The 23,373-nt window shown below is 43.4% G+C and overlaps 1 protein-coding gene and 1 long non-coding RNA gene across 15 annotated transcripts in view; one reads left to right on the forward strand and one right to left on the reverse strand.

The window, feature by feature from the left end:
- The window catches only part of LOC144312057 (uncharacterized), a 27,132-nt gene extending 19,315 nt beyond the window's left edge, over window positions 1–7,817 (forward strand). For 2 of the 4 annotated variants that reach the window (XR_013377469.1, XR_013377470.1), the window contains exons 3-7: window positions 5,129–5,264; window positions 5,778–5,914; window positions 6,494–6,650; window positions 6,961–7,253; window positions 7,479–7,817. This is a non-coding gene — a long non-coding RNA (uncharacterized LOC144312057). The remainder of the gene's footprint in view (window positions 1–5,128; window positions 5,265–5,777; window positions 5,915–6,493; window positions 6,651–6,960; window positions 7,254–7,478) is intronic. The other 2 variants (XR_013377471.1, XR_013377472.1) reach the window with 2 other exon arrangements.
- CHRM3 (cholinergic receptor muscarinic 3) overlaps window positions 6,571–23,373 on the reverse strand; it is a 493,903-nt gene continuing 477,100 nt past the window's right edge. For 8 of the 11 annotated variants that reach the window (XM_077894355.1, XM_077894356.1, XM_077894351.1 and 5 more), the window contains one exon: window positions 6,571–10,686. In XM_077894355.1, the coding sequence (XP_077750481.1) occupies window positions 8,895–10,667 (1,773 nt within the window). In that variant the 5' untranslated portion in view covers window positions 10,668–10,686 and the 3' untranslated portion in view covers window positions 6,571–8,894. Of the gene's footprint in view, window positions 10,687–14,539; window positions 14,563–17,246; window positions 17,269–22,384; window positions 22,828–23,373 lie in introns of those variants that run through there. The other 3 variants (XM_077894350.1, XM_077894360.1, XM_077894359.1) reach the window with 3 other exon arrangements.

Raw genomic sequence — 23,373 nt, forward strand, 5'->3', positions numbered from 1 at the left:
AATTCCATATTTGTCATCTTTATGAATTAATTGGCTCAGAAAGATAAGCTAGTTAAGAGAAGGGAAAGATAGTATTAGTTATGAGAAAAGCACTGCCTGGGGTGAAGTCAAATCCATACCCAGCCTACCTTGTTACTGCAAATAGTTTCTTCCAAATCCAACAAGTAAAATCACTTAAAAATCAAAATCCATGTTTTTCATGGAAAAGAACAATTGGTAAAATGAATTAAGGACTAACTATGGTAGATACATCATTTACAAACAAGGTATTATGAGAGATATATCATTTAGTGAATCCAGAGCATTAATACTTTTTATTTAAAACATCCCCACTGCATTACACTGTCTAGATTGAAGAGAAATTCAATGAAGAGACGCCTGATGTGATGATTTTGAAGAATTACAAAGATGCATATCCAAAAGATGACAGAAATGGATGTAAGCATCATTGTTGTCACTCTTAGCTTCAGTATTGGCCAGCTCACCCTACTTTTGAGGTGCCTGGGGGCTCAGATCCCTTGCATGGTGATCTGGTCTTGTATTCATCTTTACTTTTTCAGCATGCTCAGGGCAAACTTTGGATCCTATAAAATATCTATCTTGTGAAAGCATGTATTTTCCCCCCAACAGAGCTTTCTGATTGCTCAAGTATTTTCCAATAGCAAATGGGCAAACAATTGGTGTCAGAATAGGCAAAGTAGTGGCGTGCAGGATGGAGTGATGAATGCAAATCTTTTTTTTTTAATTTTTATTTATTTATGATAGTCACAGAGAGAGAGAGAGAGAGAGAGAGAGAGGCAGAGACACAGGCAGAGGGAGAAGCAGGCTCCATGCTGGGAGCCCGACGTGGGATTCGATCCCGGGTCTCCAGGATCGCGCCCTGGGCCAAAGGCAGGCGCCAAACCGCTGCCCCACCCAGGGATCCCGATGAATGCAAATCTAAGTGGCATGTCTCACTAGCTGTGTGATCTGAAGTCAGCTCTCCTTTGTTTTTGTTGCAGTATTAAGTTGGTAGTTCTCTTATGAACCAAGGTTAAAATACTCTGTTTATAAAGCACAGTACTGAGGAGAGTGAGTTCTACAATCTGAGGCTCTTGTTTCAACATGATTCTCATCAGTGTCTTCATAGAACTCAAATGAGAACCCATCTTTGACAATTATTGCTTATGACTAATTACTTCTGCCTTTTAATAATGTGAATGCTGTCAGTTAATTCTTTTTTTTTTTTTAATTTTTATTTATTTATGATAGTCACAGAGAGAGAGAGAGAGAGAGAGAGGGGCAGAGACACAGGCAGAGGGAGAACCAGGCTCCATGCACCGAGAGCCCGATGTGGGATTCGATTCCGGGTCTCCAGGATCGCGCCCTGGGCCAAAGGCAGGTGCTAAACCGCTGCGCCACCCAGGGATCCATGCTGTCAGTTAATTCTTGCGGAGAATAACGAGTTCCACTGGAAGATACATGTGGCATCTCCAAAAAACTGAAGCAGGAATCAGGGTGAAGGGCGGTGTGCAAAGATGCCCAAAGAAGACCACAATTAGACCAGTGAACTTCTGCTCCAAAGAGGAGCTGGCTGCATTCCCTTTACAACTCTGTAAGTGGTCTGGATGGCAGGATGTCTCTTCCAGAAATGTGCTACATGCATACTGTTCCTACACTTAACTTGGTAAGGTATAATTTTAATCAAAAAAATAATTCAAATGAACGTTTAATTGTGAGAATATTTAAATCAACTGAATGGTCAATTAAGCCCAAATGACCAATCCTATTTTCTCACTGAAACATAATTTAAGATTTCACAAACGTTTGTGTTAACTAATTCACTCAGCTTGCAGTGGGTAGTCCTGCTTAGATACAAGTAATAGATGCTTAACCCAGTGCCTTTAAACTAAAATGTTACACTTATTTGATGAGTACCCGGGACAGGCAAAATATGTCCGAACAACCGTGCTCGGAAGAACTGTGGAGATGGAGCTGGACCGGAGCTGGACCTTGGGGAAATGAGTGACAGAGGGCATCTTTTTCTTACCTTTCTTTATCTCTCGAATCTCATTCATCTCATTGTTTTCTCCACATCACTTTCTGATGTGCTGCTATGATAAAACATGGCTGCTAACTAGTGTGTCACCCTCCTGGCTACATGAGAGGAAACTGACCCCCAGAGCCTCTATTCCTCAAACTAAAAATTCTATGGGAAATTTTTTGATCAGTCCAACGAGTTACCAATCCCTGGATTAATTGACTGAGGTCAAGAGAGCAGAGTTGTTTTACAGAATTGCTTCCCATGTAACCATTCAGATTAAGAGGTAGCAATTCCTTCCAAAAGCTATTTATCATTTCCCTCCAATGTACCTCTCAGTTAAAAATCAACTCATGCCTGGTTGATCTTTCCAACATTAACATGTTCTTATGACTCATTAATTTTTCCATACTCTCAGCCATTGTTTTTTCCTCCCTATAGTTATAGGTTATATCTAATACATTTATGTAGCAAATTATGGGAGACTTCAGTACAACAGAAAGCTTTTCTTATTCAATCTCTGTTAATTTCACATGAAACTGCCTGATCATAGAGTGTAAGAAAAGTAGTTCATTTTCTAGCAAGTTGGATAGATCTCCTTAGGAATCATCATAAAATGGAACATCAAATCAGACAGGGGTTGCCCTAGTGTTGAGAGCATGTGTCCAAATCATAAGCCAAAAATGAGGATTTAATTAATGATAAAGGAGAGAGAGAGGGACAGAGTTAGAGAACGTTTTCTTGCTCTTATTCACAAGATGAATATCAGGAAGTTTCCACACTCAAGAGGCATTGTTTGGTTTTTATGGTACATGCTGTGCATAAGAGCCATAAATTAACCAAGAAACACATTAAGAAAAAAAAATTCACGTCTCTTGCTAAGAGTGACTTCGGTTGGTACCTGCACCTGTAGTAACTTTAAAGTTGGTGTAATGAAATACTATGCTTGATTTTCATTTTCAGTAAGAAAGCATTTCTGATGGGTCCAAAGAAACAGAAAGAAAAGAAAAAGATGAGCATTTCTTTTAAAAGGAGAAAAATAAAAGCCTTTGTTAATGTATCTACCTAGAGAGAAGTATGTTTCCTCACATATACTTTTGGAATAAGGACTGCATGTGTAGATAGATTTTACACGTGCTTAATACGCATCCCTAACACATTATTGTGAGTGTTTTGGGTTATGACAGTAGAAATCTTGGTTGTGGAAGAAAATTCTGGTGTATATAAAAAAGAAAGAGTAGTCAGTGCAAATACTGGCCTCGTTAAGAATTAGCCCTTCTGCACGTTCTCCCTTTCACACAACAAATGGCTGCTGCTGTGTAGACCTTGGATGATAAAGAAAGCAAACTCCATTCTTTGTTTATTAAAAGTTTTATTTCCTTATTTCACTGTTAAACTCAGTATAATATCACCACAAAGTTGCAGGCATCATTTTATAGTACAGACAATGGATATATTTTCAGGAGAAAGAATGAGCGTGGCATGTGGCATACTTGAAATGCCTACTGAGGAAGGGGTGGCCACCAGGTCATAGAAATGGGTAAATTCAGTGCCTTTGGTAAAGATGTGGACACTGTTTTAGATACAACTAGGATACATGCCTTTTGCTTACAAAGCAAATATATAGCCATCTCTTTTTGGACAGTGGTTTCTCACTACATCTTCATGAACAAGAAGGGTGTGACTACTGAATGCATCGTAGATGCTGCCCACAAAGCTTTCTGCCCACAGAAATCAATGTGTTGCTCAGCAACTTGGGAGGCCCATTCTCATTTAATTATCCCTCAAACCTGCACCAGCTTAGTTCCTATGTGTTTAAACAGAAAGAAAAAACAAAAGAGGTGTTGCTTGAAATGTTGCCTACCATGGCTCTAAGCACAAAGCCCCAAGGAAATTTCTCTGACGGTTGGTACATAGGTGTCTGAAAAGCCCACGGACTGGATGAGGAAGGGAGATAAGACAGGACTTTTGTTCAGTTGCTTGCAGAACAGAATGGATTCTTCCCTAACTTCCCATGCCAAGCAGAACTACATGCAGTCAGGCTTTACACTCAATGACAGATCTTCATTTGCACAAACAGAACACTGATCTTCATGACCTCTCCAGGCCCTCTCAGTCTTCTCATACAGGGACAACTGGAGAGGACTCCAGAGAGTTGACCAGTCTGGTCAAAAGATCCCGAACTCTAGTGATAAAAGAGATTTGATTTTTTTTTTTTTTTCCTTTCTGGACTCTTAATTCTGTCAATGACTTCAAGTCTGTTTAAATAGTCCTCCTTGTTGCTTAGTAACATTTTCATAAGCTAATAATCATCACATTTTCCCTTAAGTTACTTTCCAGGCTCAGTGACCCTTGACTACAGTAGCAGTGTGGGGCAGGGGTGTGTACATAGTTCTGATAAGTGTCTGTTACATGGATTATAAAGACTTTACATTCAACGTTCAACAGCATTTATCAAATGTCCACTCTTTGACAGACACTGTGCCAGCCACAGGAGACAGACACATGCATGAGATCCACTTGGTGGCATCCAGGAACTCACAGAATTGAGGATAAAAATAGTTTGGGGCTGGGTGTGAAAATTGTAGAAGTGTTAAGTATTTTCGACTTTGAGAAAGAACGGTAATATGCTTTGATATTCAGGGGATTATTTATTCTAGGTTAAGAATAGGGTTACTGGATTCTGATTTGGGGGATGGTCAGGGTTGTTAACACTTATCTATTGTTGAGGCTATGGTTTCGTTTTGCATTTGCCTTTTATGTAGGCAAAAGGTCTTGTGTAACTCAGATCGGGGGTGCCCCCAGCCAGGGCCAGAGTGAGAGGGCCAGACCTCAGCGTTCAGTCTCCGTAGTTCTGCTACGACCACCACAGGCCTAATGTCCTCCTGAAGCACTGGTTCTACCCAAGTGCTTGGTGTCCACATCTACACATCCAAGTGCACCGTCTACCTGGGTGTGCGAGGCTGCTAGTGTCACTATGTCCACTGAATGTCAGGAATACCTGCCTATTTTGGAGCCAGTCTGTAGGACATGGTGCAGGATTAAAGTTGCACTGATTAGAGTGGCTGTAACTAACTTGTCTTTGTTCATCTTTTGTTCTCTCCTCAGCCCCCTTTCTCAGGCAGGAACACTCAAGCCAGAGAAAGGGAACGAAGTTGATGTCTCCAGTTCTAAGTTCTATTTGCAAATTCAGATACTTGCGTGTTGTCATTTAGTACAAACATCTGGAGGCAACCCAGAGAGTGTAAGCAATGTGTCTGGCAGAGGACATGTTAAGTCCCTGGTGATAGACCTGGGCCGAGAACTCAGGCCCCCATGCTGCCCCTTCTGCCTGCTAAGTCTAGTGCTTCTTTCTGCCATCTTCACTGGTCCTCTGAAGGTGAGGGACAGTGATGGATGGTCCAATTTCTCAGTAATATGTCCCCTTCTGGGAATCATCTCTACTCAGGTAAGTATGGGAACCTGGAATGAGCCCCAGGCTCTGTGCTTGTTCGTGTGGTCTGGATCAGAGTCCTCCACCAGCCTGAGCCCTGGCACTCTTCTGCCCTCCTGAGGGCGACCTGAGGCACCCTCCACATCAGACTGCCTTCCCACTTCTCACGATCCATCCTGAGGGGCTCTTGTCCCTCTCCAGAGCCATGAACTTGCTCCATCTTCTAGAAGGCCAGTTGACAGAGGAAGCTGATATGCTTGAAAGTCTTTACCCACTGCAGCTTCTAATGCATAATGATGTGCTTCTGTTTGTTTTCTCTGTCAGAGTGTAGAACTAGGATATGTGAAAGCGTGAACAGAGATGAGTCAAGGCTGCATTTAAGGCAAGGATGACTCAGGATAACGTGGAGAGCCAGCAGAGACCACAGATGGCTGAGGGGCCAGAGAAGAGAGTCAAGGGAGGTAGGGGACCAGACAGGTCACTTCCCTTATCCATCTGGAAAGGCCTGGAGAACAGAAGATGGGAGAGGGGATGTACATGTGTATGCATGTGAGCGTCAGGGGCATTTTTCATGTGCGGCTTATTTCAGGCTTAGGTTTTTTGCTCTTTCCATTAAACTGAATAATCATGAAAACTCTGCAAACCTCATTCATGTGGAATAAAATAGGTTGGGGATGAAGACATTTTGATCTTAAGTAAATGCCAAATACCCTCTCACATCCACCCATTTGGGAAGTGCATGAGTAGCTGTGTCCAGTTATAAATGCTCCTACCACTTTGATCACCCATATCCTAAATCCCCCTTATTCAAAAAGAGTCTATTTTTCTTATTTTCCTTCTCTGAAAGCATCCTAAGAGTTGGTTCTACCTTTCTATAAACACAATCAGTGATGAGCATAGAGAAGCAGCTTTCATCCATAAGAGATTTAAAAGTGGGGAAGTTCAAGCAGAGTGGCTACTGACCTTCGCAGTTATGCCAAAGCTCGGGGGTTCTCCATTTCTCGAATTAAGCGCTAATTTTGTTTGAATATTTCAAACAGGGAACAGCCCTTTGGGAGGAAGGCAGCAGAGAAGTTTCAAAGAGAAGAGAAATTACGGAAGTCCTGGGACACTCAGGTCAGCATTCACATCTTTATTAGTGCTAGGCTAACGGGAGCAGTAAAATATAGATGCAGTTGCTCACCAGACGCTTCACAGGTGGGTCACAGAACATTCCGTAGTTTGCTATATGTCTTAGAAAATAGTCTCTGGTTTCTCTTGTTCTTTGGTTGAATGTGCCCCCCCCCCCCCCCAAAAAAAAGTTCTTTCAATTACGCTGATCTTTTTTTTTAAATACCCTTGTCATGTGATTGCAAACACCACAGGGGAGGGTTGCCTCCTTCAGTTCCCATCAGGTTCAACTAAAGACTGGTTTTAAACGTTCACATCAACGTTACAGTTGGCTTTTTATTACCCAGGAGTTAGGGACTTGTTGATGCCAGCAGGGTGGCTATCTCCTTCTTCTCAGCCTCGTGAAAAGCTCAAGAGATTTACTCATGGCCCAAGTGCACCCGAAAGAATTGCTTTCAAGGGACACCACAGCTGAAGACTGAAGAGTAATATTTATCAACGTTAAACGACACTTGGTGAAGTATGCATAAATATTTCTTCATATAAACAGAGCACGAAATTAAATAGTTCAGAAACACAAACAGCACTGAGTCCACATCCACTGTCGTCAGCTGTAAACACCAGCTCACACTGAACACAAAAGCAGCTGCTACCCTGGCCCTGGGTCCGAGACGTGAGGCTCTGTACAAGGTGAGATTGCTTCTCGGCCCTGCCACCCCCCCACCCCTCCCGTTCCCCACACAGCCCTCGCAGAAAGGAAAAGAAGGTAACCCCAACCACTACAGCAGTGACAAAAATGACAAGCAGCGGCAGCACCCCTCCCCCCATCCCCAAATACAACATTTAGCTTTTGGATCAATTCCAAGGGGATACAGAACACATTTTTTTTTTTCTTTTCTTTTTTTTTTTTTTTAGAAACGGAAGGAAATCAACCAGAAGCAATACTTTTCAAAACATTCATATTTTCTCCAGAGGACACACGAGTTCCCAAACCCCACCTATGCCTGGGTGAAGGTGACACAACAAACCCTGAACAGCACTGGCCATGGCCAAGCAACACAGGCCGAACCCTCTTCCATCTAGAAGGTGCCCGGTAGCAAGAACGCAAAGACCACGCTCTCCTCCCCTCCTCACGATGTCACTTCTGCTCGGCCATATGTATTGCTGGGTGTGACACTATTGACTGGCTTTCAAGCAGTTTGGGTAGCAGAAATTTTGTTGGGAAACATTCAAACATAGATGATTGAATTCAAACTTGTGGCTGTGGTTCGTGTTTTGAGCTCAGAGGGACCCCGATCTCATTGAGCTTTGTGGAGATCAGCAAACTGCCCTGCTTACACTCAGGGTCTGGTAAAGCCCTGGTGCTGCATCTGCTTTGGGGTGGGTGGGTGGAGGGGGTGGCCGCTCTGCACACACCTGCTGGAAGGGCCTGGCCACGCTCTGCTGCAGGTTCCCCAGGGTGGTTTGTGGAAGAAAATGCCCTGGTTTCCAAAACATTACATTGATGTTGTGTTAGGATCCTAGAGAACTTCAGTCATCAGAGTATTAAAAACATATATTGCAAGAATGATTTGCCAGCTCAGTGATTCCTGCTATATATATATATATATATATATATATATATATATATATACACACACACACACACGCACACACAGTGTGTGTGTGTGCAAAGTCACACACACACGCACACACACATATATATACTTCTATATTTTTATTGGTATGAAACTGGAACTGCACAAAACAGTACTTTGCAAGAATCAAGTCCACAGATGGGGTTTAACAACACACACCAAAGAAAGACAGAAAGCTCTACTGGGACAAGGAGGTTCAGCTTTGCAACATATGAAAGAATTTCAGAACCATGGATTCACTAGCCTGATGTGTTCCACATGGGATGCAGATCACCACGTTTGGGATCTCGGAAGGAACATGGCAACTGAGTCAGCTAGGTCTGTGCCTCTGAGATTCCAGTGGTCACAGGAACTCAAAGAATCCAGCAGATCAATTTGGGTATGTAATTTGCTATGAAACAATTTTTCTTTTCCTCTTTAAGAAAAAACACCTTAAAAGTCTATTTCAGGATAAATTTCTTTGTATTCGGTAAGACGCTTTATTTTCTTTTTTGCTGAATTGGTATTTGACTTTCTATATTAAGGGATTTATTCAATGGGTCAGTAAACAGGCAGCTTCCTTTATATCTGGGTGATTAAAAAAAACAATCCATTTTTATCACCCTTGGAAATCACCCCCACCCTCAGCTCACACTCCCCTAAGGTTTGTGGGTTGATGTGTGCGTTTGGTCACTGTGATGGACAGAGCCTCCCTCTACGAGGCCTGCTCGGGCATGCGCTTGTGAAAAATGACTGACTGTCTCTGCTGGTACTGCTGCTTGCGCCGCTTGCGTTTGTCACACTGACACAGCAGCAGCATCTTGAAAGTGGTTCTGAATGTTTTGTTACACAGCGCATAGCACACGGGGTTCACCGTGCTGTTGATGTAGCACAGCCAGTAGCCCAGATTCCAATAGGTTTTGGGTATGCAGCTGTCACAAAAGGTGTTCACCAGAACCATGATATTGTAGGGGGTCCAGGTGATGATGAAGGCTAGCAGGATGGCACTGAGGGTCTGAGCCGCCTTCTTCTCCTTGATGAGGGACATCCGTTTCCGCTTGGTGATCTGACTTCTGGTCTTGAGAGCAAATCTCTTGGCCAGGGTGGCTTCCTTGAAGGACAGAGGTAGAGTGGCCGTGGTCTTCCCTGCTGAGGAGTTGACCTCAGACATCTTGGTCGGGTCCACGGCTGACTCTAATTGGATGGGAAGCTTGGAGAAGCTCTTCTGGAAACTGCCTCCATCGTCCAGGCTCTTCTGGGCCTGCAGCTTGCTGCCTTTCCTGTCCAAGTCTCCCAGCCCCAGCTCCTCGTCAGGCACCTGCAGGTTGTCTGCTGAGGGTAATTTGGTGGCATTGAGGATGGTGCTGTGACCGGGCAGCTTGAGCACGATCGAATAGATGGCTCTTGTCTCAGAGCCGATGTCTTCCTCATCGGAGGAGGCAGAGTTTTCCAGGGAGGCAGCGGCATCGTTGTTATTCCAGCTGTCACTGCTGCTGTGGTCTGGGTCCATCTGCTCGGTGCTGGGCTTCCAGCTCTTGGTGGCAAACCAGAAGTGGCAGCGGCCGTACTTCTTCCTGGCCGAGCGTTTCAGGCTCTGCTGCTGGAGCTCATAGCTGCTGCAGCTTCGAGAGCTGCCTGTGGGGTGGACAAAGTTCTCGGCCTCTGCTTCCGTCCCAGACGCCTGCAGCCCGGCAAGCTCTTTGGTACGTTTCTCGGTCTCCTTATAGATCCTCCAGTATAAAATAGTCATGATGGTGACGGGCATATAGAAGGCAGCGATGGCCGTGCCGAACGTGATGGTGGGCTCGCTGAGGAACTGAATGAAGCACTCTCCGGGCGGCACAGTTCTCTTCCCGACAAAGTACTGCCAGAACAAGATGGCAGGAGCCCAGAGGATGAAAGAGATGACCCATGCCAGGCCTATCATCACTCCAGCTCTTTTTGTGGTTCTTTTGGCTCGGTAGGTGAGTGGCCGCGTAATGGAAAAGTACCTGTCAAAGCTAATGACCAGGAGATTCATAACGGAGGCGTTGCTAGCCACGTAGTCGATGGAGAGCCACAGGTCACAGGCCAGGTTTCCCAAAGCCCATCGATTCATGATGATGTAGGTGGTAAACAGGTTCATGGAGATGACCCCAATGATCAGATCCGCACAGGCCAGACTTAAGAGGAAGTAGTTATTGACTGTCTTCAGCTGCTTGTTGACCTTGAAGGCCACGATCACCAGGATGTTGCCGATGATGGTCACCAAGGCCAGGATGCCTGTTAGGAATGCAATGAAGACCACCTGCCAGATGGTGTGACCTCCCAGCGGGTCACTGGTGGTGTCATTTGAGGAGGACAAATTTCCAGCTGCCTGAGAAATGTTGTAGCTGCCGAAGTGAGTGACCGTGCCTGGAGGCAGCCCTGCGTCCAAGGGGCCATGCACCCAGGACAAGCTGATGTTTGGAAACAAAGGCGAGGTTGTACTGTTAGTGTGCAAGGTCATTGTGATTCTCGGACATAGTCTGGAGAGATAAGAGAAAAGACGCAGTTAGAGAAACATCTGCCTTTGTTTGATTGGTTTTTTGCATCGCACAATTTAAAAATACATGGGAGACGGCTTACAGGATGCTCACTCTCAGGCCGGAAATATCCAGCTCTTTCTCTTACTTCAAAGGTAAGGAGATTAGAGCAGGTAGTTTGATTTGTTTGTGCACAGTTAGCTGGTGGCATGCACCGCATTCTCCTCATTTCTAAGTGTACACCACGTCCCCTTTCACATTATGCTGTCATCAAACCAAATCTCTTATTATTTTTTCTAAAGATTTTATTTATTTATTCATGAGAGTCACAGAGAGAGAGAGAGGCAGAGACACAGGCAGAGGGAGAAGCAGGCTCCATGCAGGGAGCCCGATGTGGGACTCGATCCGAGGACCCCAGGATCACGCCCTAGGCCGAAGGCAGGCTCTAAATCGCTGAGCCACCCAGGGATCCCCAAATCTCTTATTTTAAAGAGAAGTGGTTGGGGGGGGAACACTTGGGTGGCTCAGTGATTGAGTGTCTGCCTTTGGCTCAGGTCATGATCCCGGGGTCCTGGGATCGAGTCCCACATCAGGTTCCCCACAGGGAGCCTGCTTCTCCCCCTGCCTGTGTCTCTGCCTTTCTCTCTGTGTCTCTCATGTTATTCATAAATAAAACCTTTTAAAAAAATAAAGATAAGGGGGAAAATATGAGATGCTTCTAGGCTACTGATGCAGCACAGCTTTATCATCACGCTACTCGATAAACTGATCTTATTCGTCTGCATTTTTTCCACCTGGGCCCATACCTATCCCAGGCTGGAGAAATACACAGTGTTAAGGAGACAGCAAGCACTTAAGCCTCCCTGGCATGAGCAACATCAACCCAGAACAAGTGTAATTCACTTTGATTTGTATCACCTCTTTAAGATGCAGATAGAAAAGCAGCGTATTGGTTCTGTATGGTGGTTGATAGCGGTATACAAGGCAGCTGTCATATATTTGATAATATGCAGGATCTTTTTTTTAAAATTTTATTTATGATAGTCACACACACACACACACACACAGAGAGAGAGAGAGAGAGAGGCAGAGACACAGGCAGAAGGAGAAGCAGGCTCCATGCACCGGGAGCCCGACGTGGGATTCTATCCTGGGTCTCCAGGATCACGACCTGGGCCAAAGGCAGGTGCCAAACTGCTGTGCCACCCAGGGATCCCAATATGCAGGATCTTTGCCAGAATATTCTGAATGGACCCCACCAGTTTTGAATATTTTCAGTATTTAGATATTTTAACTTTAGTGCTGAGAAAGTATTTTAGCACCACACGCACACCTTTGGTACAAAGACTTGCAAAATCGCAATTAGTTCTTCAAACACTTGTTAACCAAGATACATAAATAACTAAGAATCATTAGAGTGGATGCATCACCGTAAGACCCCTGTGCTGTCACAGAAAGTTCTAGGTGAGACTTGCCCCATCCCCTCAGATCCTCCGGGGTTGTTGGCCTAGGGATGCTCACACATCACCAGCCACTGTGGACTTGACCCAGTAAATCATTCCTCAACGAGTGTCAGTCAATGAGTTCAATGCCAGATAATCCTAGCAAAATACTATTGAGAACACTTGTGTTTCGGCTCTTGATTTAAAAAGTGGTAACTATAAACTCTTATGTACAAATATGTACATAAATCACCTGGCAAGAGCCCTGGATCAAGCCTTTAGACATCGCATATCACAACAGTCTCTCAACAGACAGCGGTCAGATTCACACACAGCCTTTTGAAATGGCCTCAGTACAGAGTAGGAAGACTTTGCAGTCCCAGTGGCATAGGTTCAAATCTCAGCTCAGCCACTTCCTGGGGTGGGGTCTTGGGTATTAACTTTTTTTGAGTACCAGTTTTCTCATTGAAAAATAGAAATAGGCATGCAAGCTGGTACAGCCACTCTGGAAAACAGTGTGGAGGTTCCTCAGGAAGTTAAAAATAGAGCTACCCTATGACCCAGCAATTGCACTACTGGATATTTACCCCAAAGATACAGATGTAGTGAAAGGACAGGACACTTGTACCCCAATGTTCATAGCAGCAATGTCCACAATAGCCAAACTGTAGAAGGAGCCATGATGTCCTTTGACAGATGAATGAATAAGAAGATGTGGTCTAGATACACAATAGTATATTACTCAGCCATCAGAAAGGAAGAATACCCACCATTTGCTTCGATGTGGATGGAACTGGAGGGTATTATGCTGAGTGAAGTAAGTCAATTGGAGAAGGACAATCATCATATGGTTTCACTCATTTGTGGAATATAAGAAATAGTGAAAGGTATTATAGGGGAAAGGAGGGGAATTGACTGGGAAAATTAGAGAGGGTGACAAAACTCCTAAATCTGGGAAATGAACAAAGGGTTGTGCAAGGGGAGGTAGGCGGGGGGATGGGGTGACTGGGTGACAGGCACTGAGGAGGGCACTTGATGGGATAAGCACTGGGTGTTATATGTTGGCAAATTGAATTTAAATAAAAAATTAATTAATTGATTAACAAAGAAAAATAGGAATGAAACATTCTGTATAAACTGTTGAGAAATTTCATCTAGAATTCAATAGTAAGTGGTCAAAAAAAGTTTGTGTCTCCAGGCAATGTTCTAATATGTGTAAAGTACTTAGTATGGAGCCTGGCACAGAGTGTGTGCTTTATAAGCATAGGGTCTATTGTTACTTTACTGTTCTTTTTATTGAACAATGAACTCACTTTGTTTTGGCTTTCAGATGCTCAAAGTTCAATACAGTGCAATAATAAATTATTAAAACAGAATATATATTGGACACTTCCTAACTGGTACATGTTGTGCAAATCACCATATGTTTTGTCTCATTTAATCTTTAAAATAATCACATTTTATAAAAAACAGAGACACAGAGAGCTAAGTAATTTGTCCAAAGATCAAGCTAAGGAGAGGGGAGAGATTCACACCCAGATCATCTCAAGCTCACCACCTCCTAGCTCCATGGTGATGTTTCTCTAACTCTCCACTAGCCTGTCCAGATGCTGCATAAAATGAGCCTCTCCTAACTGGCTAAAACTCATATACATCTTCAAGTGGAATTATTATTTATTTATTTATTTTTAAAGATTTTATTTATTCATGAGAGACAGAGAGAGAGAGAGAGAGAGACGCAGAGACACAGGCAGAGAGAAAAGCCGACTCCATGCAGGGAGCCTGATGTGGGACTTGATTCTGGAACTCCAGGATCATGCCCTGGGCCTAAGGCAGGTGCTTAACCACTAAGCCACCCAGGCGTCCCTTCATGTGGAATTAATGTGCACATAAAAATTAATGAGATACTGTTTGTCACCTAAAAGATAAGCAAAATATAAACGATTGGATGAAGGCAGTATTGAGGACAGGGTGAAGGAAATAATTTCATGGTCTCAGCTACAGAGTAAATTGGTCAACAATGTGAGATGTAATTTAGCAGCATTTGTCAGAATAATGCACAAATACCCAGATCTCAGGAGCTGACAATGTGTATGTGTAGTATATATGTATTGTGGGTGTGTGTATAAACATAAAGTACATGGTTGGACATACACAATCTTACATACACTTACATACACATATATACTTGTATGTATTTATTTCAGCACTACCTGAAATAGTAAAAAAATTAGTCTAAACATTCTAATGTATTGTTCTATTACAGAGAAGAATAGTTTAAGGACTTCTGTATAATCCATACATGAAATCTCCCACAAGTCACCAATTTCCAATTACAGATAATGGATAGAGTTTTCTTCCTTATTTCTTTTCACTCCTCTGGGTTTTATTAGGTGCAATCAACTCATCCTCACCTCCAACTTGTTCCCACTGAAGGATGTCCATATTTGGGAGGTGCTACCTGGTGTTTGGGTAGTCAACTGCATTTAGTTTCTTCCCAGATGCAAATGCAGAAGATCTATCTGCTCTCTCCCTCTACCCGGTTCCTGGGTTCCCATGGTTCCTCAAGGTGTCTTCCCATCTTCCATATCACACCTGCACCCATGTGGATAGAAGAGAACAGACTTCTCTTGGACCAGACATAGAGTCCAACATCCCATCTCTGAGGTTTACAGTCACCTCCTCCTGGGGAGGCGAGGGACTCTCTGGCACCCTCCACTACTTGTGCTCCAATGAGTATTCTTCACATGATCACCCTTAGTCATGGATTTCTCTTCTACCTGCCCCATAACCCTGCTAATCTTTTACACATTCTTTGAACAGCTTTATCTCCCCGACAGCTTTCATCCCAAAGCTTCCTGGACATAGTGGCTAAGTTTGTGTCCTTGCTTGGGTGGGACTGTGGCCTGTAGTACATTCCCTCCTTCTTCCTGCTCCTCCTCTCTGCCCCAGCCCCTGCTATGTGCTCTGAATCTCACACAACCTTGCACAGCACTTTTTAAAAAAGCACCTTCTAAGTCTCTGCCATCACGTCCCATGGAGTTGATCATGTTCATAGCTTTGGCCTGGCAGATTTTCTTGTAAATCACTATAATGGCCAATAACCCCAGTGCTTCAAATTTGTGTTGATGATACATCTGTCTCCTCTCTTCTTTGTTTATTCTTGTCAATGCCATGCAGTGGATATCTGCTCATCTTTCCTTCAGCCATTCTTTTGGAAATGCCCTGTTATCTACAGTATGTATTTCTGGAAGGGCATCAACCACACAGCCCTGACTTCTCTACCTCAGCAATAAACATGAAGAAAACATGCAAACAAGATCAGTAAGAGTAAATTTAGGGAGCTGATAAGGATTCTGGAAAGAGAGAGCTTCTCTGTCCTTTGGGATTTCTAGGTACTGGCAACCTATTTATATCCACATGGAAAATCTGAGAAGCAAGCAAACATGGAGGAGAGATATGGGGGAAGGAGAGAGATGGTAGGCAATGTGGAGCACAAACCTGGAATAAAAAACCTGGAGCACAAAGGCAGCATGATCATGATGTCCTCTCAAACCTGGTTCTAGCCACTCTTGACCCTGCAGGTTATGGGAGCCAACCATTTAGGTAATTATGACTGGTGTTATTGAATTCAGTTAGTCAGGACTCTCCTCTCCATGAACTTACCTTCCTAGATGAGATATGGCATATGAATAAAACAGTTTTTAACAAGCACCAAGTATTTTAGGCAATGTCAAATTGCTCCCTGCAGGGAATCACATATTTGTAAAAATTCAAGAGCATGGGCAGCCCGGGTGGCTCAGCAGTTTAGTGTCGCCTTCAGCCCAGGGCATGATCCTGGAGCCCCGGGATCGAGTCCCACGTCAGGCTCCCTGCATGGAGCCTGCTTCTCCCTCTGCCTGGGTCTCTGCCTTTCTTTCTCTCTCCTCTGTGTCTCTCATGAATAAATAAATAAAATCTTTAAAAAAAATTCAAGAGGATATTAATTTGCTAAGTTAACCAATGTTAGTGAAGAATAGAAGTAGGAATTTTAGAAATATACCTTAGATCAATTCTTCTCTTTTGGTTCATTTTATCCTGTGGATCTGTTGAGCACCACAAATTATATAATATTCCATTCCAATTATACTTTGTTGGAACACAGAATATAAAAGAAACCAGAATTGAGGGAAAACACCCAGGACTAGGACTAGATCTCCATATTGGTTTCATTAAGTACCCATTCTGGTGCTCCTGGAGCCTAGGGGCTTCTTGGCTAATCACTAGAAACTCTCAGAAACTGTCGGTGATCTTTGATCTAAATTCTTTGGCATATCTTTGGCCATTGTTCTTATTATAATTCAACACCAATTCAATATCTAATACCCCTTAAAAGTTTCATATATATGCTTTTTCTTATTTTAAAAATATTCTAGTCTCCATCTATCACACCATGGATATAGATTATGAACCGGGCAACAATTTTACCTTTGCCAAAGTACCATTCAAGAAGAGTAACCTGTAATTCCCCATGTGATACAACATCCAAAGGACAATAATTAATAAGTTAATAATCATGTATTCACTTCAGATAACTACACTTGTCTCCTGATATCTTCATATGTGAAAGCAAAAAGAAGGATGTGAATATGTCATTGAGTAAAAGAAAGCCTTTTGAATAGGAAGCATAAATTATGAGCAAAGCACATCATTAAAACCTGTTATGGGGAAGCTCTGGTAGCCCAGCGGTTTAGCGCTGCTTTCGGCCCAGGGTGTGATCCTGGAGACCCGGGATCGAGTCCCACGTCAGGCTCCCTGCACGGAGCCTGCTTCTCCCTCTGTCTGTGAGCCCCCCCGCCTCTGTGTCTGTCGTAAATAAAAAAAATTAAAAAATAAAAATTAAAAAAAACCTGGTATGACTTATAGCTATGAGGGGAGAAATGTCTAGGAAATCATGGGCACTCCTCCAATGCTATAATACAATGAGATGCATTAACATCACTTCTAGTAATAAATAGGATGCTGATGTTACCAGAAAGAATTTTTCATTGGGAAGAAGCAAAAGGTAGTTGAGGAACCATGGTCTTCAGAGCCTATTTGATTTGGATTTGAGTTTTGGTTTGGCTGAGAAGGTGTACACACCTGGCACTTGGCACACTTGGCAAAATGCCCGACTTCTCTGAGACCGCATTTCTTCCTCTGTAAAGATGGATTACCTGTGTGGAACCACAAGAACCCCGAAGAACCAAAACAATCTTGAGAGAGACCAACAAAGCTAGAGGCAGCAAAATTCTTGATTTAAAAATATATCACAAAGTTATAGTAATGAAAAGAGTATGATACTGGCCTAACGACATATAGACCAATGTAACCAGAGAGAGTGCTTAGAAATACATCCATGTATATATATGGTCAACTGATCCTTGACAGGGGTACTAAGGACATGCAACAGGAAAGGATGGTCTCTTCCACGAAAGAAGCTAGGAAAACTGGACAGCCTCATAAAATTAATGAAACTGGAGCTCAATCTTATACCATACACAAAAGTCAACCCCCAAATCAACACAAATTGGCTGAAAGACTTACACATAAGACTTGCAACTATAAAACTCATAGGAGAAAACACAGAGTGAGCTTCATGACACTGTTCTTGGCAATGTCTTCTGGGTATTTATCCACAAGAACTGAAATGAGCATCTTGAAGCGCTCTCAGCACTTCCCTGTTCATCATAGTGCTCTTAACAGTAGCCACCATAAAAAACAAACAAACAAACAAACAAACAAACAAACAAACAAACAAAAAAACAGTAGCCACCATATAGAAACAAACTAAACATCTCTGGAGGATGAATGAATGAAGAATATACAGTGCGTACATACTGCGGAATACTTTCCAGACTTAAAAAAGGAAATAATGCACTATGTGACAACACAGATGCACCTTGAGGACATTGGCTAAGTAAGATAAGCCAGTCACAGAAGGACAAATACTGTGTTATTCACTTATCTGAGGCATCTGATAGCAGAACTCAGAAGCAGAGAGCAGATTAGTGGTTGCTGAGTATGGGGGGTGGGGGGTAAGGGAAAGAGGAGCTACTTACTCAGTGGGCACATGTTATAAAAGATGAGTAAGTGCTGGAGACGTCTTGCACAACAGTATGTCGGCAGTTAACAACGGTGTGCACTTAACATTTTTTAAGGAGGTAGATCTCATGTTAAGTGTTCTGATCACAAGAAAAACAAACCGAAACTCTGGAATACCACCACCTGCTCTCTGTGGGTTATGAAGAGGGTAAGGAACATGGTGTGGTAAGTGAATTCTTGGAAGTATTCGCTGATATACTGCCTGCCTCCCACCAATGCCAACTTCTTGTGTCCTTGGGATTGGGTTGTTACTGCAGGAACACAGGGAAACCATGCTCAAAGTTTGCTTTTTATTTATTTATTTTATTCCTTTTTTAAAAAAGGATTTATTTATTTATTTGAGAAAGAAAGAGACAGAGACAGAGGGAGAAGGAGACAAGCAGACTCCTATTGAGTGAGTAGCCAGACATACGGCTCGATCCCAGGACCCTGAGATCATGACCTAAGCCGGAACCAAGAGTCAGATGCTCAACCAACTGAGCCACCCAGGTGCCCCTCTAACTTTGCTCTTTAAAGTACACTCTAAACATTCTGGTATAGACAGAGTTTAAACATTTAAGTTTTTGAACATCAAGGAATGTTGTACTGGCCTAAATACACGGCAAATACAAAAGGTCCCTCCTCATCCTATTAAAGTAAATTGATACAACAAGGTGATTCAAAAGGATCAATCCCATGGAAAAAGTATGTACACCAGGAGCCAGCAGTTTAATTTCTAGGTATGTGTCCTCTAGAAAATCTTGCATAGAGTTAATAATCATGCATTCACTTCAGATAACTACACTTGTCTCCTAATATCTTCATATGTGAAAGCAAAAAGAAGGATGTGAATCTGGTAGGTGAATATATGATTGAGTAAAAGAAAGCCTTTGAATAGGAAGTGGAAGTTATGAGCAAAGCACATTATTAAAACCTGTTATGACTTATAGCTATGAGGGGAGAAATGTCTAGGAAATCATGGGCACTCCTCTGATGCTATAATACAATCCTATAATGCTATAATAATACAATGCTATATAATGTGTATATATATATACACACATATAGTTTAAATATAAACTATATATAGTTAATTATATATATAGTTACAGATATATACATATATTTAGAGAAAGTTCTGAGAGCTCTAAAAATATATTGTTGAGTAAGAAAAAACAAGTTGTGGGGTGAAGAATAAAAATGATATGGCTTAGGCGCAATAAAACATAGAAAAATAGTATATATCTTATATAGACTTTTATATATTTAGAAGTCTCATAAAAAGAAAGAAGCAAATCCTACACTAGCACTGATGTCTTGGACGGGGAACACGATGAGGGTGAGGGTGACCAATAAAGAGGGCTTCAGCTTGATCTGTAAGGTCCCTACTGAGAAAAACACACGTTTTCAAAGCCAGAGGGATGCAGGGAAGAGAGCTGAAGGGAAGATCCTGGAGTTCTTTTTTTTTTTTTTTTTTTTTTAAGAATTTATTTATTTATTCATGGGAGACAGAGAGAGAGAGAGAGAGAGAGAGAGAGGCAGAGACACAGGCAGAGGGAGAAGCAGGCTCCATGCAGGGAGCCCCACATGGGACTCGATCCCGGGACTCCAGGATCACGCCCTGGGCCGAAGGCAGGCACCAGTCCGCTGAGCCACCCAGGGATCCCCAGATCCTGGAGTTCTGCCCCCTGTCCTGGCGCTGGTTCTCCAGGATGAGGGTCAGGAAGAACCATGGCTGAGGATTGGTGATAGTAAATAGTAAGGAGTAAATAATAAATAATAAATAGTGAATGGATGTTGTTCTAAGATGCTAAGTGTGTGCTGATTCCTGATGCAGAATGGGGCCTGAAAATAGAGATATAAGTTGTTATATAAAAATAAAATTCCTGAGGCGCCTGGTGGCTCAGTCTGTTAAGCATCCGACTTTTGATTTTGGCTCAGGTTTTGATCTCAGGGTTGTGGGATTGAGCCTCGGGTCGGGTTCCGGGCTGGGTGCAGCCTAAGATTTGCTCTCTTTCCCTTTCCCTCTGTCCCTCCCCTTGCAATCTCTCTCTGTCTCTCACTCTCAAAAAAATAAATAAACAAAGTAAAATAAAAAATAAAATTCCTACTCCCTTATCAAAACATTAATGGATTGAAAAGATGAAATGCACTTTATGCATAAAGTGTTCACGTCCTATCTGGCACACAGCACATCCTAGTCCTTCTGTCTGTCATGGAGCTGCTCTCTCTACCACTGTGGGGGCCTTTCTTCTCTTCGTTCCTCAGAGGGGACATTTGCAGGGGCCATGTCTCTGCACAGCACACATCTTCTATCTCGAGTGGGGTGCATTTCTGCTGGTCCTGCTCTAGTCACAGCGAGGATGGATCTAGTAAGGGGGTGTCCATATGTGGCCAGGGAATGAGATCCCCTCCTCCTCCAACTTTCACTCAGGTCCTGGTTCCTGAGATATTTTCCACAACTTTCTCTCTGCCCGTGTGCCACATTCATCTACTTAAAAGCATCCTCGAGCTCTGGAGGTTCCACGATGGAAGTCTGGCTGATATGACATCAGAGGAAAGCAACGGGAAGGTCATAAAATCTTCCATAAAGAATATCTAAAAATATTTACTGGACATGAAAGTCACCTAATGTCTTCCCTCACATACACCTGCCATTTCCTAAGTAATAAGTAATTTCCTAAGAACCGGCGGTCCTGGGTGGATCCCAATGAAACAGTGATAAATGTGGGCATTCTGTTTAAGAAGGAGATAGGATTTCCATGTGCCACACTCTTCCTCATCCTGACCCAACAGGCCATACACTGCAGAGCTTGTCCATTTCAGATCAAGGGTGTTCAAAATCTGTGTTGACTTACTGGTGAGGAGAGCTAAGGGAAGCCCTACTTTTAATGCTCAGGAAGAAACAGGTGTGGGAACGGGGACCCCTGCGAGCCTCCTGACCCTAGCACCTTGTAAGTAATCCTAGGCAGAAGGTCTAGGAACGCAGCCCTCAAGGGCAGAGGGGGTGGCCTGGGAGGAACGGAACAGAAATCGAGGGCAGATTTCCATCCTGTTGGGTGGGAGCCTGTGGCGGGTGGTGGGACACCCAGGGCATTGCTATGGAGGTGTCCGGGCTGCACACCTCGGGCAAGAAGTGCAAAACTGAACCTGATCCTGCCAGTGGGTGCTGACTTAAACGCCTTCACTCCGGATTCTGGAGGAAGACCTTAGCCTTCCATGTGGATTACTCACATCTGTGCATATAGAGGGTGGTTTTTTTACTTCATCTCTGAGGTGTATTTTTCCAGACCATTCTCACCACATTCTATTTATGAGCACATACAGAATTGATTCACTGAGTTTTTCAAAATAGAAGTCAGAAACCAACTAGTGGGCCAACAGGAGAAGAAAGAAAGAAAGAAAGAAAGAAAGAAAGAAAGAAAGAAAGAAAGAAAGAAAGAAAGAAAGAAAGAAAGAAAGAGAAAGAAAGAGAAAGAAAGAAAGAAAGAAAGAAAGAAAGAAAGAAAGAAAGAAAGAAAGAGAAAGAGAACCAAATAGGGCATGTCTCATAAGACTTCTGTCAAAGACACACCCATTCATATATATAGTCATGATGTCAAATGGAATTTATACTCTAGGTCCTGGTTGGCATTGTTTGAAAGCCACTGCAATGAACAGTTTGGCATCTTCTATTAATATTTAAAACTAGAAAGTGAACCAAAATGCGAAGTAACTATTTGAGAATATTAAGTTTATGGGGAAGTAAAGGATAGTTATGAGAAACATACCCCCTCTAAGTTGTAGAAAGCCTTTTCTGGGACTGTAAATCTGTAAGATATCTAGATGGAATTTTAAATTTTAAAATATGTAAATATCCAACGTGAAAACACATGTGCAAATGCTTAGAGAAACCTGACAGGCCAGTATAAATGTGGGGCATGTTTTCAATGTTGCATTCCAAGAGACAAAGTTCTCTCATTTTCTATAAGCCATCCTTGGCAGTACCCATTCTGAAAAAACATTGGGGGTTGTCAATTTTTAATCCTCCTGAAATTTTAAAAAGTGCAAATTAATTTATTCTAGAGGTCTAAGTTAATGCCACCTCTAGTATTATTAGTACTATTATTTTAATCGTGAAAAATCGTGAAAAATCATGCAAAAAAACCCAAAAATACCTTTGCACAACCATGCTTTTTCCTAAGATCAGCTAATTGGTGCGTCCTCCATATTCCGAATCCAGTCTGCATCATTTCCAGGGCTTGCTATGGGTCTCTCTTCACCTTTTTGCTAAGAGAGTCTCCGTTTTCTGTCATAACTCGTACCATCCTCAGCCGCTAAAAGACTTTGCCCCCCCCCCCGCCCCGTCAAAAAAAAAGACTTTGCCCCGAAGTTGGGGGAGCGGCAATACCAAGGTCTGCCACGAGGTGGCACAGCAGCCTCGGAGCAGCGCCGCGGCCGGCAGGTGTCCCGGGCGGTGGCGGGGCCTCGACTCCGAGCCAAGCCGTCCCCGGACGGATCCAAGAGGCTCAACAAACCCACTGCCATCAAACGCGTCTTTTTCTTCTTTTCTTCTTCTTTTTTTTAAGTCTGGGGTTGACTCTTCGACCGAGAGACTGGAATGTCCTGCTCCTTTAAGGTACCGAAGCTTTATTCGCATAGTTTATCCCGCATCGTGGTGTTCCCAGCGAACGTGAAAAGGGGCGGCCTGAGGCGTTCTCGGCCTCGTTCACCGCGTTCGGGTGCGCGGCCCGGCCCGGCCCGCCGGGGGCTGTGTGGAGAGACGGCGCCCCAGGTGCTCAGGCTCTGTCCATGCGGAATCTGGTGGGGCCTGCAAGTACGAGTGCACTTTTTATGACTTTTTGGCGAATGGGACTCAACTTCGATATCGACTTCTAAAGGCGATGGGACGGTCTAAAACACCTCTGCAGGTCGTATTCGTCTGCACAAGGGTGCGGGGGGGGGGGACCACGGGGGGGGCGGGGGGGGCGGGGCTGCACCTGCGCGGGGCCGAACCGGCTGGGCCCGCCCCAGGAAGTGCGTCTACACGGCCGTGTAACAAAAGAGGATTCTTCCTAGAAAGAAGTCAACAAAAAGCAAAGGGAATCCAACCTTTGCGGACTCGCACCGCCAGGACCAAACTTCCCGAACTTCGCTTTTGTCTTTC

Source organism: Canis aureus, chromosome 4 (assembly GCF_053574225.1).
Source record: "Canis aureus isolate CA01 chromosome 4, VMU_Caureus_v.1.0, whole genome shotgun sequence".
Classification (NCBI taxonomy): Eukaryota; Metazoa; Chordata; class Mammalia; order Carnivora; family Canidae; genus Canis; species Canis aureus.